This window comes from Dysidea avara, chromosome 2 (genome assembly GCF_963678975.1).
Source record: "Dysidea avara chromosome 2, odDysAvar1.4, whole genome shotgun sequence".
Taxonomy (NCBI): Eukaryota; Metazoa; Porifera; class Demospongiae; order Dictyoceratida; family Dysideidae; genus Dysidea; species Dysidea avara.
Window position 1 is genome coordinate 33,340,799 of NC_089273.1, and position 19,796 is coordinate 33,360,594.

Here is a 19,796-nt window from a genome sequence, read left to right on the forward strand (position 1 = left end):
GCACACTTGAAGGGCTCCTTAAGGCGGATCTCAGTACTAACTTTGGTAGGAATCCGATGAACATTCACGGAGTTATGACCGATTATGTGCGTAAAATAAGGTCGAAGGTCTGTCACGCCTACAGGGTAAACCCCTTGGAGGAATGAGTTGAAAATTGATATGTAGATGGAGTAACCATTGTAGGAGTACCTTTTTGTGGTTTGAATGGAATTGAGATAAAGACCATGGAGATATGACACAAAACCCAACCTGTGTCAAAATTACGTGATCGATTATTATGAATAAAAAACTATTAGTTTTCACATCTACCAGGCAAACCGCTTAGAGCAATGAGCTGAAAATCAGTATGTAGCTGGAATAATCATCATAGAAAGTTCTTGCAGTAGTACAGAAGAATCGGATTACAAACCACTGAGTTATGATTCGAAAGGCAACTACGTGTAGCAAATGCGAGATCGAGATACTCTAATAGAACAGTCACCCTAATAGAGCATTCAGCTACGTTTATAACTTACTCCATTACAGAATTATATTACATTGCAAGATATTCTGTACGGAATTCAGCTACAAACAGTTAATCTGATAGACAATTCAGCTACATGCAAGTCACCCTGTAGAGAGTTCATCTAGAAACAAGTCACCCTGTATCAGCTAGAAGAAGTCACCTTGTAGAGAGTTCAGCTACAAAGAAACCATCATGTAGAGAGTTCAGCTGCAAACAAATCACCCTGTAGAGAGTTCAGCTACGAACAGATCACCCTGTAGAGAGTTCAGCTACAAATAAATCACCCTGTAGAGAGTTCTGTTACAAAGAAACCACCATGTAGAGAGTTCAGCTGCAAACAAATCACCCTGTAGAGAGTTCAGCTACGAACAGATCACCCTGTAGAGAGTTCAGCTACAAATAAATCACCTTGTAGAGAGTTCAGTTACAAAGAAACCACCATGTAGAGAGTTCAGCTGCAAACAAATCACTCTGTAGAGAAGATCAGCTAGAAGAAATCACCTTGTAGAGAGTTCAGCTACAAAGAAACCATCATGTAGAGGGTTCAGCTGCAAAAAAATCAATCACTCTGCAGAGAGTTCAGCTAGAAGAAGTTATCTTGTAGAGAGTTCAGCTGCAAATAAATCACCCTGTAGAGAATTCAGCTACAAACAAATCACCCTGTAGAAAGATCACCTAGAAGAAGTTACCTTATAGAGAGTTCAACTACAAAGAAACCATCATGTAGAGAGTTCAGCTGCAAACAAATCACCTGTAGAGAGTTCAGCTAGAAACAAGTCACCCTGTAGAGAGATCAGCTAGAAACAAGTCACCCTGTAGAGAGTTCAGCTAGAAGAAGTCACATTGTAGAGAGTTCAGCTACAAAGAAACTACCATGTAGAGAGTTCAGCTGCAAACAAATCACCATGTAGAGAACTCCAGCTACAAACAAATATGCCCTGTAAAAAGATTAGCTAAAAGAAGTTACCTTGTAGAGAGTTCAGCTACAAAGAAACCACCATGTAGAGAGTTCAGCTGCAAACAAATCACCCTATAGAGAGTTCAGTTACGAACAGATCACTCTGTAGAGAGTTCAGCTACAAACAAATCACCCTGTAGAGAGTTCAGTTACAAGAAACCACCATGTAGAGAGTTCAGCTGCAAACAAATCACCCAGTAGAAAGTTCAGCTATGAACAGATCACCCTGTTAAGAGTTCAGTTAGAAACAAGTCATCCTGTAGAGAGATCAGCTAGAAGTATCACCTTGTAGAGAGTTGAGCTACAAACAAATCACCTGTAGAGAGTTTAGCTGCAAACAAATCACACTGTAGAGAACTCAGCTACAAACAAATTGCCCTGTAGAAAGATCAGCTAGAAGAAGTTACCTTGTAGAGAGTTCAGCTACAAAGAAACCACCATGTAGAGAGTTCAGCTGCAAACAAATCAGCTGTAGAGAGTTCAGCTAGAAACAAGCCACCCGTTAGAGAGATCAGCTAGAAGAAGTCACCTTGTAGAGAGTTCAGCTATAAAGAAACCACCATGTAGAGAGTTCAGCTGCAAACAAATCATCTGTCGAGAGTTCAGCTAGAAACAAGTCACCCTGTAGAGAGATCAGCTAGAAACAAGTCACCCTGTAGAGAGTTCAGCTAAAAGAAGTCACATTGTAGAGAGTTCGGCTACAAAGAAACTACCATGTAGAGAACTCCAGCTACAAACAAATATGCCCTGTAAAAAGATCAACTAGAAGAAGTTACCTTGTAGAGAGTTCAGCTACAAAGAAGCCACCATGTAGAGAGTTCAGCTGCAAACAAATCACCCTGTAGAGAATTCAGCTACGAACAGATCACCCTGTAGAGAGTTCAGTTACAAGAAACCACCATGTAGAGAGTTCAGCTGCAAACAAATCACCCAGTAGAAAGTTCAGCTATGAACAGATCACCCTGTAGAGAGTTCAGTTAGAAACAAGTCATCCTGTAGAGAGATCAGCTAGAAGTATCACCTTGTAGAGAGTTGAGCTACAAACAAATCACCTGTAGAGAGTTTAGCTGCAAACAAATCACACTGTAGAGAACTCAGCTACAAACAAATTGCCCTGTAGAAAGATCAGCTAGAAGAAGTTACCTTGTAGAGAGTTCAGCTACAAAGAAACCACCATGTAGAGAGTTCAGCTGCAAACAAATCAGCTGTAGAGAGTTCAGCTAGAAACAAGCCACCCGTTAGAGAGATCGGCTAGAAACAAGTCACCCTGTAGAGCGATCAGCTAGAAACAAGTCACCCTGTAGAGAGTTCAGCTAGAAGAAGTCACATTGTAGAGAGTTCAGCTACAAAGAAACTGCCATGTAGAGAGTTCAGCTGCAAACAAACACCCTGTAGAGAACTCACCTACAAACAAATCACCCTGTAGAAAGATCAGCTAGAAGAAGTTACCTTGTAGGGTGTTCAGCTGCGAACAAATCACCTTGTAGAGAATTCAGCTACAAACAAATCGCCCTGTAGAGAGACCAGCTAGAAACAAATCACCCTGTAGAGAGATCAGCTAGAAGAAGTCACCTTGTAGAGAGTTCAGCTATAAAGAAACCACCATGTAGAGAGTTCAGCTGCAAACAAATCACTTGTAGATAGTTCAGCTAGAAACAAGTCACCCTGTAGAGAGTTCAGCTAAAAGAAGTCACATTGTAGAGAGTTCAGCTACAAAGCAACCACCATGTAGAGAGTTCAGCTGCAAACAAATCACTCTGTAGAGAATTCAGCCACAAACAAACCACTCTGTAGAGAGACCAGCTAGAAACAAGTCACCCTGTAGACAGATCAGCTAGAAGAAGTTACCTTGTAGAGAGTTCAGCTGCAAACAAATCACCCTGTAGAGAATTCAACTACAAACAGATAACCCTGCAGAGAGTTCAGCTAGAGTCAAGTCACCCTGTAGAGAGAATCCTGTAAAGAGTTTATCTATGTACAAGCAAACCACTCCCTGTAGAGAGTTCAGCTACATTTCAAGTCACCCAGTAGAGAGATTAGCTGCAAATTATCCTGTGGGGATTAATTGACATGTAATAAATATATGCATTATATATATAATTTGTACATTTACTGATAAAATCAGAATGAGTTAAAGTGTTTCTAAAATCTGCTTCATCTTTTTCTTTTTCCTGTGGTAAAGAAAAAAATATAGGTTACAAAGCCCCAAAGCTGGCCATGGGCCGGCTTTGGGGTATACAAATATAAAAAGAAGTGAAATCTAATCAAAAACAGCCAAGCTGTAAAAAAAGGTGTGCGGCCCTTGAAAAGGCTAGGGATGTCAGATTGCTGGGGTACATAGAAAAGGTCTTTTTCGGAAAAAATAAAAGTCAGATTATATAGGCATTCTGGATTACAGAGGTGTCGGATTAGAGAAGTTTCAGTGTAGCAGTGCTCCTGATAACAGATAACAGTTCGACAGCAGACAAACCGGATAAATTAGCCAATGTCTGACCATATTGTATTTGGCAGGACATAATGCCCTATCAAAGGAGCCCAAAAAGCCCAGGTTATGTATATTTGGTTTACTGTTTACTTTACTACTAATATTTGTCTCTTGGTTGCTAGGAGATTAATCATTCAAGCCACCCAAGAGAGTGACCACTAATGTACCAATGCCAACCCCTCTGCTGTACAGAAACCACACAAAATCACTTGTAATAGTATCTCAGACACAAAAGAATGTCTATCCTCAGCACAACAAAGGGAATGCCTACAACCAGTGTGTCTTACATCAGAGAATGCTTACTACAGGCAGTGTTATAGGTTACTTGTGTCCTTGCAAAGTATACATTTGTCCGGACAAGTTTGGATTTGTCAGGACATTTTGTCCTGGCACTTAAGAATTCTTATCGGGAGCACTGGTATAGTTAAATTACACAAAGTTAAATACATGTTGATTTAAAATAATAGGAAGGTAAGAAAATGCAGACATGATGAAACTTGGGTAATACAGTACCGCTCAAACACAATGTTGTCTTGTTAGAGTGCGAGTGAGTAAAAACTTGCTAATTAAAGGGCGTGGCACCTGTTTTACTTGACTGGAATGAATACTCGATGACTACTTGTGAATGAAACAGGTGCCACACCCTTTAATTAGCAAGTTTTTAATTGCTTGCACTCTTGCAAGACTACATTGCATTTGAGCAATATACTGTATCTAATCAAAAACAGCCAAGCTGTAAAAAAAGGTGTGTGGCCCTTGAAAAGGCTATGGCAAAAAAAGATGTGAAATCCAAGGTGGCGGTCAAGAAATGGCTGTGATGGTAGGTTAATGGTAAAAATTTTAATAATGACAATTCAAGTGAATTTGGTGCCGCTTGGTCAATTGGCACAAAATTCACCTGAATTGTCGTTATTAAAATTTTTACCATTAACCTACCATCACAGCCATTTCTTGGCCGCCACCTTGGATTTCACATCTTTTTTCACCATGCAAATCCAACACAATTTTTTATCCCAATGAGCATTGGATTATAGAGGTTTCACTGTTTCACTATTTTCGGTCCTTTTGGCTATATAGCACAACTTATGGAATGCAGACATTGTATTCTGGTAATGACCTGTTATGTACTTTGTGCCTACATTCCTAGATTTTGCAATCCTGGTGAAAAAGAGCTTTTTTTTGCCAAACCTTTTCTTTCTTTCAGCAACTGGTCATTCTTTAGTGAACTTTCTTCTTATCAAATTATTTGTAAACATATATTGTGTTTTGGTTGTTGTTTGTTTCTTGCAGTTATCATGCTTGCCAAAATTAGTGAGATCATCACTGAAGCTAAAGCAAAGGGTCACACAATTGAAGTCAGACATGCTAAAGTTATGGTTTGTGGATCTTCTGCAGTTGGAAAAACAAACTTTATCAACTTACTATTAGGGGATAAATTTGTAACTATGCACAATGCTACAGTGGTGACTACTGCTAAAGATACAATGGTAAAAGAAATCGTTGTTAGTGAGAATGAAAATCTTGTGGAGTACAAAGAACAGGATCTAGAGTGTCAAATAAACATGCTTCAATCACATTTGTATCACAAACAGTATAAAAATGCAACTTCAGATACATCTGACCATGAAGATCTCCATGAATCAATGCACTCATCAAAACTGGACATCAATAAAGATGCAGTAATCAATGAATTTGAAGTCGTCAAAAAAGATACTGTGGTTAATAAAGATGTAGTGGCCAAAGAAGACTTGGTGGTGTTTCAGCATGAATTTGAAGAGGCAGGAATCAATAGTGCTACACTAATAGCAAATAGTTTTACACAAGAGTCAGATTTTTCAACATCTGATTATAAAAGTGATATTGAAAAGAAGCTAGCTGCAGTGCAAAAAGATATTAAAAAGCTTCCTAAAACATGGGATGTGCTGACATTTCTGGATACAGGTGGTCAGCCAGAGTATATTAGCATGTTACCGGCAGTTAATAGTTCTGTTATGATTACTTTTGTTGTACTAAATTTGAAATATTACAATCTTTTACAAAATGTGGCTGTGTTCACAGGAGTTGATGTAGAAGAAAACCCCCCTGATTTATTGGCTTATGATTATAGCACCCTTATAAAAATGTTAGTTTCAATGCGAAAACCGCAAATGGAAATAGTTCCTCATGAAGTGGTAGCTAAAAAAGCTGAAAAAACATCGTATTTATCCTTCATTGGCTGCAAGTCCGACATTGTTACAGAAGAGCTTAAAAAGAATTTAGATGAGGTAGTGGACAATATTGATAAAGAGTTAAAAAAGCACTTATCAGCTTGTTTGCCTGATGTTTTAACTTTTGTAGATGGAAAATACTTAACAGCTGTTAGTAACTGTAATGCAGGTGAAAAGGATGAAGATAACAATGCCAAAAGGATACGCTTGAAACTATATGAAAAAATGCAAGAATCAGCAGCAGTTTATAACATTCCAATTACTTGGCTATTATTAGAACTTGAAATTAAAAGTTGGTGTGTAAACAAAAAGAGAAATTATATGACATTGCAAGAAATTAAAAATCTTTGTGCTAACCGAAATTTGTTGAAGGACAATGTAAATGATATTATGAAATTTCTGAAATTTTATCATATCCTAGGTGTGTTTTTGTGTTATGTTGAAATTGGGAATGAAATTATAATTACTAATCTTCAATGGTTTTTTGAAAATCTTAGCAAACTAGTGACATTTTCCACAAGGAGCAATCACAGACATGATTACAAAAAATTGTTGAAACAGGGGTTGGTGAATAATAAAGTTTTTCAAAAAATGCAGTTTGATGTATCAGAGGATCTTCCACTTGATTATTTCATCAAAGTGTTTGAATTTCTGAACATAATAGCAATGTATTCATCATCAAATAGAGAAGTACAGTATTTTGTGCCTTGTATTCTTTCAACTTGCAATCTTACCAATGTAACTGACTTGCTTAAAAACAAGGGTAATGACCATGGAAAAGAGCCACTGCTTTTCCAAATGTCTGGCACAGACGATTGCACAGACCAACATTCGATTGATTTATATTATGGATTTCCCAGTGGAATATTTTGCAGCCTTGTAGCTTATTTGGTGAGGAAAAAAACAACTGATTTTGGTCATGTAACACTGTTACTCTCGCCTGATTTTCTACACAATAATTTCCTTATATTTCAGTACTTCTATGACGATGGTGTTGATGATGAGAAGTACAACGTTATTTTATTGAATAGATATACATACCTTGAAGTTCAAATAAGGTGTAAAAAGCTGAAGGATGCAGTGTACCATGACATTAGAGCTTTAATTTTGGATTCCTTAACAACAGTTATTGGGAATCTTAAGTTTAGTGCTAACAGTATATGTGTAGCTTTTGAATGTCGTGAGTGTAAAGGAGAATTTCATTTGACAAGAAATACATTGAAAGGAATCAAATCTAAAAAACCCTTTCATTGTCTGCCAAATGCTGCTGAAGATAAGAAATACTTAAACAGTATTTGGTTTGGAGATATTACTCAGGTTAGTTGACACAGTATATGTGTACAATTTTCTACCTCCCAACACTTTAGAAATTTAACATAAACGTAGGAAAGCCATAAGAACAATTTGCATCTAGTGTTTTCCTTTATTGTGTTTGCTAGCTTTACTAATTTATACCTTTGCTTAGTACAGAGAAATTTATTACAGCACAAAGTCAACAATGCTAGGCTATAAGTAATAGTTATACCACGGGCATATGTATGCCCGACTTCCCAAGGGCAGAGGGCATACATATCAGGCAAAGCCTGATGCCCCGTACGTGTTACAGCTAATATGTAACACTTACTAGGCTGATAGCCTGTACAGAGCGATCAATCACCCAAGCCAATATGAGTGCAGTCACTGGATGTATTACATATACATACCTAAACAGGGGTAGATCTAAACTTTTTAAAAGGAGGGTTCCACTCTGGAATTAAGGAGGGTTCCACTCTGGAATTAAGGGGAGGGTTCCACTCTGGAATTGCAATTTCAGCCTAGCTGTAGCTAAGTCGAAGACCAAAAAAAAAAAAAAAAGGTCATCACTTGCTGACAATAGCTGCCCCTCACCATACATACCCTCATCAACTATATCATCAGTTTCCTTATTTATAACTCCACACTACACTGCTTCTCTTAAGAACACTGTGACTGCTCTATTAGAGTATATCGATTTGACTGCTTTATTAGAGTATCTCAAGTAAGAGAGGCTCTTTCAGAAGGGGGGTTCCATGGGACCCTTTGAACCCCCCTGGATCTGCCCCTGCTAAAATTTTTGATTATGAGTCAGCAGCTAGTATGTTCTGGTTACATTCAGTTATGATAAACGGACATATCCTAGAGATATAACGGAAAATGTCAGTTACACGACTTTAATGTTTTAATCAGTGCTACTGAATCATTTGTGGGAAATGTATGGAGTTCACTAAAGGCCTAGACAGGTAAGCTTGCTTGTAGAGTGGCTACTCCATGCAGAGTGGTAGCTTCGTGATGGGGGCGTGTCCATATTGGAAAACATGCGAAATAATCAATGAATAAGTCATAGCACTGGTTTCACCTTGCCCCATTTTTCAACTCGTAGAATGGCAAGGATAACAAAACGCGCTCTCCATCTGAATGGTTTTCATGGTGAAATCCAAGTTGTGCATCCTAATCATGTGAATATTAATCGATCCCCACAATCGATTTCAGCCTTGACATCTATATGATCACTGCCCAGTTGCAGCCCGGTGGTCTACATTTCGTATGTAGCCCGACTAGCTGGGCTACATATGAAATGTAACCCGGGCGGCTTCTTTGATCTGAGGTGTGAAAGTGTTACATTTATTATATGTACAACAATAGAAATTTCAATAAAAGTAAAATTTGCATATTATACAAATAGTACTTTATCCATATTAAAGAGTTTGTGGACTTTCGCTATACTTTTGTTAATGACAAAAAAGCCTGCTTGAACAAGCATGTCCAATACATTTCAATTGAAAAACCATTAAAAATCAAATTAATTATTCTGTACTGCCTAATTGAGTCTGTTCCAGCTGTGATACATGTAGAGCAACTCTTTGTGCATACAATGATGCCATAAGAAGTCCAATTCATGGAAATTTTGGTTCATCAAAGTGGCCTAGATTAGCAAAAATTCCTCCCACACACACATTTGTATTGAGCATTTCAGGGGTATGTAATAAAAGGCGTAACAACCATCCTCGTATCTGCTTTATTATGTAGCAGCCAGTAATGACCTATACAGCAATAGTTAAATTACTAACAAGAAGCATTGTGGTTGTGCTTCTAAATGTCTGTGTTTTTTGAAAAGAATATGTGCCTGATGCTTCTGTCAATTTATTAATGTCCTTTAGAAGAAAGCAGCACTTAGTTTGTTGAAGGTGCATGATGTTTTCAATTTTGTAATGCACTGATTTCACTCTAATAAGTGTTCCTTAAATCTCGGAAACATTATCCTGAACCAATTTTTTTATACTGGAATTTTTGATGTGCTTTCACTCCTAAATCTATCCTATTTATAGTGAATATTTTAATTAGTAACATGGCTATATAGATGGTTTCTAATTCTGTATGTATTTCCAATGATAGAGTAAGTCTATTATATATCATTTACCTGTTTTCTTTGCAGGTTAAAATGGCCAGAAACAAGATATCAGGTAATCAATGTGTTAAGTTTGTACTTGGTTATATCTGCAAACAGTTATTTCACTAGTCTAATACATCACTATACCACAAAACACTTCACATTACCATATGCAGCTATTTTCTAGTGTAGTCTCATTGTGTGCCTCACAGCCATGTTGAGTGTTCCACGAAACAAAAAAGCACATTATAACACTATGTATTTACAGATTTGTACCACTTGTGGCAGTACACCACATGTATTGAGGACCACAAGTCTTGTGACCCACTGAGTGAAAACCGGCCGTTTACAGCTTTTCGCAAAATTCTACATTGCTATTAAAGCGTATTGAAATAAACTAGGTAAAATATGTCTGCTACATAAAAATTTTACAATCACTTTGTTATGTACTGAAATAAAGCTCAAATCAATAAAAACTATACACCACTAGATTATCCTGTTTATTTGGAGTAAGAAATTTTTTGTTTCGTGTTTGTACAGCATACGGTACATGAGTTACTGTATGGGCACATAAAAATAAAGTTTACCATCATAATTTAGCTATCACAATGGCCTTCCTCTTTGTCTACACATAGGCGCACAAAGAAAACATCATACCTTAATCAATTTGCCAGTTCACATGAACAGATTGTGCCAAACCCCATCATCGTAGCTTGTTTCTTTTGTGAGTTATGATTGATTAATTATGCACCTGTAATTTATTTGCCGTATTTGTGCTGTACAAATTGAGATTATTCTCGTTCCAGCTGTCTATTACTATACTTCCAAGACTATTCATCACAAAAGGCTGAAACTTCGGCTGTCCAGTCCTTTGTTAGTATACGTAGACAACAGAGAAGCAATATTTCGAGGAATATGCAAAAATGGCCAGTTTTTGCTCAGCAGGTCACAATTGGTAGTTATGCATTCACCTTTTGTTGTTCGTTATGTAGTAGTTGTAACACGGGCATGAGGGCTTTGCCTGAAATGTATGTCCGACTGCTCAAGAGAGGAGGGCATACATTTCAAGCAAAAGTCTGAATACTTCATGTCACAGCTAATATGTAACACTTCTAATCCGTATCAGGGTGATAGCTGCACAGGGCGATTAATCACCCAAGCCAATACAAGTGCAATCACTGGATATATTATATTAATATATGCATGCCTAAATTTTCGATTTTGGGTCAGCAACTAGTTACGTTCAGTTTCCTAGAACTGTGTAACTTCAATCAAGTGTTTTTGTAGCCCCTGCACTTATCCTGTAATGGGCATGCCCTTTAAATAAATGGGAACAGGGATAACTGATCTCTCATGCACTATCGCAAGGTTGGAAGATGTAATTGCTTACTTTCAGAATGCTAATAACAGGCATTGTAGACAATTCTTTGAAGTGATAATTGCAAAAGAGAAGTACAGTGTATCAAACAGTACGGTCGTACTGTTTATGTAGGGATCCCCCGAAAATAACATGTGCCGCCCAAAATGCTACCTTTAAAAATCACCCTAGAGAATTCTTACGTCACAAAAATCACCTTTACAGAATAATATTAAATCCATCTAACATGAAATACAACATTAAAACAAGAAAACACTTACTTGTGACCGGATATAGAATTTTTAAAAACTTCCAAAACTTAAAATTTTGTCTCACTCACTCACTGCCTGACCACAATCACAAGCCTAGAGCCCAAACGAAGCAGCACACGTTCATCATTTTACACCACAACAACAAACTCACCAGTGGGGTGTGCCTTTTGGGGTTCCAACGAGTGTACGCCCTGTGCACCTTGTCTTTCCTTTTATCTCTCATCAGGTTGGTTGTCTTCTTCTTCAAGCATTGAAACCATACCGAGGCATTAATTTTCCATATCAACACTTTTCTGTAGACACCACAAAATTATTTCAGAAAGAGCTTATGCTGCTGAAAGAGTGGGGCGCTTATAATTTCAAGCGTTGCGCGTGAAACATTAAGGCTGCTGAGTTGTCGACTTTTGCCAACGCCTGGACTGCAATCAACAAGCAGATTTCTTACTTAATAGACGGGCTGATACTCAACAACTTGTTCCTCTGAACACCCTGACTCAGCCGGATGACGAGATCAGCAAGTGATTGGATAGTACTCGAAGAGAAATTGTATTACTACATCCTGTTAGTCGAGACTCAGCTGAAGACAACTCAAAGGGCCTGTTCGTCCGAACAACTTCCGGCCTGGGTAAATAGAATGCAGACCATCATTGACAGGTCATAGATCTGAGCGCCACTACTACTACGATCAAAGGTAAGTTATCGCCCTCGTAAGTCCCTACTTTGGCACATTAGCATTTTACTCAATGCCAAAGTAGGGACTTTCCCATCGAGCTATACTGTAATACCATCATTCATCTCTTGTTTCACTACTTTTTATTGCATAGATCCCTACATTATTTTTAAATTAACAATTTTTAAAAAACACTATTATATATATATAGGTTGGAGTAGTGTCTTCCTACTTTTGTACGTCTTGGAACAGTGACCTCGTGCCTTTATGCACATGTGCACTTGCTCCAATACTGGAACACCAGACTTAGAGATAATCACTTCAACTCTAAATAGGTAAGCGATGTTTACTGTGTCAGTACTAGCTTGTGACACTGTGAAATTTCATACTTAGATCAATTTTTGCACTTTAAAGTTTTCTAATGGCTTTGTGGTTGCTCTTTAGAAAACAGCAACTCATTAATTGATATCCTTTTTCTATAGCAAGTAAATTGATAATATAGTTTTTATAGTACGTATGTAAGTTATAGCAGTTAGAAAGCAGTAGATTGAAGCCTCTACAAATTTGGTGGTGAGAAGGTTAGCACTATTAATTGATCTTGGTTATGCATACATGCATGGCTAAGCTATTAGCCTTTAGTGGTTTCAAAATATGTACCATATACATACAGTATGCTGTGCTTGCCACCATTCCCCTTTTCAATGTCGTTGAACTGCAACATTAACTTTTTACAGTACTATTTAGCTTTTGAACAATCCTTCTTTCTTTCAATGGTGTTTTATTGATAAAGTTGCTTTAATTAATTAAACATCTGTCTGACTATTTTATTAAAGTGATCAATCTCTGTTTTACTGTTACTTTATTACGTAGAATGTCTCGGTGACTTTGGGAACATACAAACTCCTAAAGCTTTATAATTACACCAGCAAGCGGGCATGGTTCCTAATTCATTCACACACATGCAGTACCGATCAGCCTCAAAAATTTCTGGCAAAATCTCAGCAAGGTTTTGGATATGTGGACCTGTGACAAAACTAAAGGCTAGCAGTTAATACATACAGAATCTTATGATGTCCACTGTTTGGATCCTTGTATTGAAACTGTTGACTTTTAGCTCTCAAATAGGGACCCATCAATTTTGCCAGTAAAATTATTGGAATAATAGGAATACAACAGCAACAAGCAAAATGCTGGCATAATAGGAGAAAAATTGAGCAAAATTGGGATGCTTAGTCTAAGGAATCTGAATATAGCTATCACAAACATATAAACCAAACAACTTACTAGTGCACATATGCTCAAACAAGCTTCAAGATGTATTTCACACTAGGGCTCCATCTCTGAATAGCTAAACCCACTATTGATTGTTTCTGTATCAGATGCAGTAGTTATATTCAGGTACAATGAATGTGTTAGAGCGTATTGAGGACGATTCAAGTGCCGAAAGTGATGTGAGTGAAGTAGAAGATGGTCTCAGTAAAGCTACATAGCAATGATGGTGACTGTCATGAATCATCGCATGAATCGGATGTTGTGGTAAGCTTTTTGCCAAGCTCTACTAGAAGTGCCTTTGAAAGTGCCAGCAATTCATCGTTTTCAACGTCTAGTTGGGTTTTGTTACTCAGTGTGCTAAACGCACCAACCGCTTCCAACTTATCTCATAAGAGAAAAATTGCCAAAAATCCACCAGTTGGCAAGAAACGAGCAAATTCAAATTTGCAGACCAACCCAAAAACTATAAAGCCCCAACAAAGGGTGACTAAGTATTCCAAGGAGCCCTTTACAGTGTTATCTGGAAAACTGTTTTGCCAAGGATGTGGTGAAGAGTTACCTCTCAAAAAGAGCAGCATTGAGTACCACATTAAATCCAGTAAGCATAATGATGGAAAGAAAGGGCTACAGAAAAGGAAAGCTGATGACTTGGATATTGCACAGTCTTTAAAGAAGTACAATCAAGAAGTCCATGGGCGAGGTGAACTGCAGCAAGTTTTCTGAGTGAAAATAGTTAAAACTTTCCTTAAAGCTGGTGTGCCACTAAGTAAAATTGACCATTCCCGTGGTCTTTTTGAGGAGACAGGTTATCACCTCACTGACAAAAGGTTTTTATGTGATCTGATACCATTCATTTTGGAGGACGAGAGGGTGATAATTAAACAATCAATACAGGGGCAGTTTTTAAGCATCATATTTGATGATACTTCTCATAGTGGGGAGGCATTGGCTATTTTAGTGTGCTTTGTGAATGATTCATGGGAAATTGAACAGCAGCTTCTAGCTATTCAATTGCTTTCAAAATCACTTACTGGGGAAGAAATTGCACATGAATTAGTACAGGTACTGTCAGTCTCCTATAGCATTTCTTCTAGTCATCTTATTGCTGCTATGCAAGATAGGACATCTGTCAACAGTGTGGCAATGAAGACAGTACAGATCATTATCCCAGTACTATTGATGTTGGATGTTTGAGCCATGCTTTTGACCGAGTTGGAGAGCACTTCACAATACCAACCCTGGCAGAGTTTATTAGCAATTAGCTATCGCTTTTTTCACATACACCTGTAGTATTAAGGCAAAATTTTTATGGAAACAACAGACTGGAAAAACAATGGCATCATACAGTGCTACGAGGTGGTGGAGCAAGTGAGAAATATTTAAGCAAGTCATGCTTCAGTTTAGTGATATCGAACCATTTTTGAATACAAACACAGATCTAGGCCCTTCATCTCATCCAAAGTTACTGGCAATTCTAACTGACAAAGAAAAACTTAAATGCTTAAAGCTTGAGCTTGCTGCTGTTATTGATTGGGGGGAAGTATTTGTTAAGGCTACATACAATCATGAAGGAGATGGGCCACTGAGCTTTATGGCTTATGAGGAAGTACAAACCGTTGTTGCAGCAGTCAGGATAGCACACATCCCCAACACTGAAGCTGTTATATGCAGCATATCTACACAATCATCTGTACAGCAGAGGCTTTGCAGCTATTCTCGAAGTTATATACAGCCAGCTCTTGACTACTTTCAAGAACTGCTTGACTCCTCCTTAAAAGAGCAAATTTTAAGGCTGTAAGAAATTTCAATCCACACAAAATTGCCATGCTCAAGCCAGACATTTCCCATGTGAATTCACTGCAGATCATTCCCTTCTTTAAGGATGATGAACTTGAAAAACTGAAGGCTGAATTTCTTTCTTATTTAGCTAAGGTAGATGGTATCAGTGACGAGCTTGATCCACTGGAATGGTGGAAGCTTAATTCAACTGGTTTGCCTGATTGGTCAAATGCTGTAAAGAAGGTTTTGACCATACAACCTTCCTCAGCTGCTGCAGAGAGGGTATTTTTTATTATTAAACTCTGGATTTGGTGACCTGAAAGCAAATCCATTAAAAGATTATATAGAAACATCAATTATGTTATGGTACAATCATTAACTTTAAATACAATAATGTATTGTAATATGTGCATGTAATCATATTAGTGTATGTATACAGTAGCTCTTATTCATATTAAAAACTGAGAAGCAAAATAGGTTGGTGATGAGCAAAATATTGAGCATAGTAGGTAGGAAAAAAATTGTTGGAAAGAAAAATAGGAGAAAAAAAAAGAAAGCAAAATAGACTGGTTCCTGCTCTCAAAGCTGCATAAAACTTTGTACAACTTATATACACTGTACCATATCCTTGCACATAAGTTGCTAAGGTGGCTATTGTTGTTCATTGATCGATCAATCAGTGAAGGACACATGGTCTTGCAAATACGATTTTCAGAATACTTGTTGTCATAAAGAACAAAATGGTATATTTGATAGTTATACCACGGCTGCAAGGGATTTTGCTGATATATACACCCGAGGGCTACGGGTGTATATGTCAGCAAAATCCCAAGCAGCCGTGGTATAAGTGATATATATCACTTGGGGCGCACTCACCTAATGGGTGAAAGAACTAACGAGAACTCTTCCCGTTTATTTTATACAGTAGCATCTGAAAATCAATCGTGTATTTAATAGCGTGGGCTAATAGCTATCAAAATGTTGTCCATACGTTAAAACATCATTAATACGCTACTATGCTTCAACACGCTATGTTAGAAAACTTGCAATTGTGGGATTGAGTTTATATTAGTGCTGAGCGATAATAAAAATTTTACTATCACGATAGTTACTCATTAAATATTGCGATAGTGAATACTATCCCGATAGTTTATGAGACACTTGCTCTTAACAAAGTCTTAGTTGTATAGCTATGATTTGCAGTCATATAGAAAGTTATTTTGCATGCACAGGACATTTGATACGATAACCACACAAATTCCTATTGACTGCAATCACCAACTTTTCAAAATTACATGTCATAAAACGCTGTTCTAAACACAAAAAGGTCTGTTTTCTCTTCTTCACACACAGGAACAGCTTCTTGCTCCGCCTGGAGTCTCCAAGTCGCTCTTGGATAGGTTACGCTAGGCACACCATCATCAGCAGCTTGTAACGCCTTGTGATTCCAGCTGGTAACATTGTCCCCTACATAAGCAGCTTACAATTACAATACTAACTACCAGCATACCCTATCACTCGAGAAAACAAGGCACGAACGCATGTTGCCTACAAGCGAAAAGTGCGTTCACACTTGTTGCCTTAAATAACACTTACTTTTAGATTAATTCATAACTGTTGATCCATCAGACAATCATTTGCTAACACTTCAGTGACGATTCTGAAGCGAGAAAACATGCTATTCTTCCTCGTGTTCTCTGGCGCAAAACATGTCCGCTTAACACTGATACTACAAGTATGCGTAGTAATGCCAATTATGATACAATGGCCGCATGTGGTTTCTGGGCTGGCACTTAAACGGCTTCAAATATCAGCGAGCACCCTTAAAAGGTTAACTTATTAACTAGATATCTTAATGCAACATTTATTTGTAACCTATGATAAAGACTGTATTTTCGTACTGATTTGTACACGAACCAAATAATAAGGTAGGATATATTAATTCCTAGTCTACTCAGTGTTTCAGCCACCATCATCACACTTTGTGCCATTGCTGAAAACACACTGCTATACGAGCTAGCTACCTGTCAGAAGAATTACTGATTGTGCACCTATCATACAGGAGACAGTGTTGATGACAGCACAGGAGACTTGAAGAAGAACAAGATGTCTTAGGTGTTTATTCTAAAAGAAGGAAAAGAATGAAACTCTATGATACAAGTTATAAGAATGGTATTACAAACTGTTAGTGTTATAATTCCTGTAGAGTCCATTTTTTTTAAAAAGTGAAGAACGATGCATACATCAAGCATGTGCATTACAGGTGTAGAGTTGTCTAGCAGAGTAGGTAGTGAAGAGATAGCTATACATTGTAACTGTAGTGCTATTATTGTAGTGATGATGCTTACAACACCTTTGTATAAATGTACGAGTTGCCCATATGAACATGCAAGGCTGCATGCAGCAGCAACCGTGTGAGTTGGTGTTAATCAAGCTAAATAGGAGGAGATGGCTAGGCTTGGTCGAAGTCTTCCTATGCCAGTGTCTGCATGTACAAATCACAATGTCACTATACTAGTGGCCAGTGCAGGGCGTAGCCAGTCTTACACGATTACCAGGGATTTGGCAGTCATACCCATGCAAGACTACTTTAAACTGGCATATTGAGTTCCAATTGCCAGGACTTAGATTGGGCTCTAGCCCCGGAAAGCCTAGGTGTAGCCGGCTAGCAGCAGTGTGTCATAAAGTGGAACACCATAGGTATAATCAGCAAATTTAAGTCTGGTTAGCATGTGTTCATAAATACTTGCAACTGTTAATGTCACTAGCTGATCAGAGAATGTGCTAAAGTACACAGTAGCTAGTTATAGTGACATAAGCACAGTAGCACACAATCCTCCCATATAAGACTGTCAGGCTTCACACCCTTAAGTTGTTTATGACATGGATACCATATGGGAGGGTTGTTGATGACATGTGGTTAGACCACAAAATATTTTTAAATGGTAGGGTTGTAATAAACACCCCACCCAAATTTTTTTTTGTTGTGAAAAGCAGCCATGATATCAGCGCTACCATTTATCTTCCACCTATAATGGACAAACAAACCACTCACTGTGGGGAAGCAATAAAACCCGGAATACGGAACAGCGGAATGACGGAATAAGCGAAAATTACATTCTTAATATTTTACTATATATACAGTCTATAGCATTTATACAATACTCACCTCGTAGCAATTCCACAGAGAATCACTAAGGCGATCCTCAGGGCGATCTTTAAATAGAACTAGCATAAAACTAACCACTCTAGAATAATCTAACTAAGCTAAAATACTTTCTAATACACTTTACTACAAAATCGCTACAACACTATAAGTTCTTTCTGCTACAGCTACTTCTACCAGCCATCACACACGAGTAACTACCCGAATTTATTAGTGACAACATTCCATCCTAAGAAATCTTCTCTGAAATAATCTACTTTGGCTAACCTGTTACTTATCCATCGCCAAACAAGCTTAATGTAAATTCAAAAGGTTAAGTGCTGTATTTAGCTGACATCACTTTGTGCAGCTTGATTCTAATAAATTCGGGCAGTTACTCGTGTGTGATGGCTGGTATAGGTAGCTGTAACAGAAAGAACTTATAGTGTTGTAGCGATTTTGTAGTAAAGTGTATTAGAAGTATTTTAGCTTAGTTGGATTATTCTAGAGTGGTTAGTTTGTGCTAGTTCTATTTAAGGATCGCCTTAGTGATTCTCTGTGGAATTGCTACGAGGTGAGTATTGTATAAATGCTATAGACTGTATATATAGTAGTAAAATATTAAGAATGTAATTTTCGCTTATTCCGCTGTTCCGTTATTCCGTATTCCGGGTTTTATTGCTTCCCTCACTGTGATGGCTAGGAAGAAGAATAAACGGATGCCTTGCATGCACGCTTGAACCGCTTCTTGTAGCGAACACGGGAAGCTTACTAGAGACCCTATTATGGCGATCTTGTAAAGTAAAAGAGTGCTGCACAACTTCAATCTGCCATCTATTAAAGTTATAAATACAACACGCATCCCGGTGCACACAAGATCCCGTAATTTTGTTCTTCTACGGCTTCTTCCGTATACGGAACAACAGGCAATGGCGAAGAAGAACTTCGAAATTTGTCGAGGTGGAGGCCGGTTAGCAATCTGTGGAGTACGGGTTAATTAATGGGTCATGGACACACGGAAGGACTCAGTGAGTAAGGCTGTGTAGTTTTTATTGCAAAAAAATGGAAGCCTTGGGCTGTACACGAGTGAAACAAAATAATAATAATAATATTATGAATAATAATATGAACAATTTACGTAAAATTCGCAATTTTTGAATGTTTCCAAATTTCGTCTAGACCATTTTTACTGCTATATCACAATTTTTCTGAGTTCAGTGTTTGATAGTAAGCCGTCTGAGGGTTGTTTTATGCTTGAGTCTGCTTTCTAAGGCTGGTTTTAGGTGACTGCTCTATTAGGATTTTCAAAAATTCCACTGCGATCCCTATTATGAACCCACTACCGTGGTTCATGATTAACTTCAAATCATCCCTCATAATCAAAGCCTTGGAGAATCATTTTTGCATGTATAGTTAGTTTTGTAGTAGTTGCTTTTCCTAGATACATAACACAATCAAATCAAACCCCATAGTTTAGTGCACACTATGCATTGTTTTAGAAATGGAGCACTAAACTAATTATGCAGAACTAAAAATAGAACTGTAATCTTAAAGGTTGTAGTTCTAGAACTAGAACTGGAACTGTAATTCTAAAGGTTATGGTTCCAGAACTAGAACTGGAATTGTAGTTCTAAAGGTTATGGTTCCAGAACTGGAACTGGAACTGTAATTCTAACAGTTATACAGGGGGTAGTTCTAGAACTGGAACCGGCTCCACGATCGCCCAAACAATTATTTTGT

General features: G+C 37.8%; 2 protein-coding genes across 5 annotated transcripts in view; one reads left to right on the forward strand and one right to left on the reverse strand.

Annotated features, from left to right (window-relative positions):
• The window catches only part of LOC136247105 (NACHT, LRR and PYD domains-containing protein 14-like), a 207,570-nt gene that overhangs the window by 83,012 nt on the left and 104,762 nt on the right, over positions 1-19,796 (reverse strand). The gene's annotated exons all lie outside the window — the stretch shown is intronic.
• The window catches only part of LOC136247106 (uncharacterized), a 144,696-nt gene that overhangs the window by 75,745 nt on the left and 49,155 nt on the right, over positions 1-19,796 (forward strand). For both annotated transcript variants that reach the window (XM_066038730.1, XM_066038731.1), the window contains 2 exons: positions 5,239-7,472; positions 9,607-9,634. In XM_066038730.1, coding sequence (XP_065894802.1) covers positions 5,239-7,472; positions 9,607-9,634 — 2,262 coding nt within the window. The remainder of the gene's footprint in view (positions 1-5,238; positions 7,473-9,606; positions 9,635-19,796) is intronic.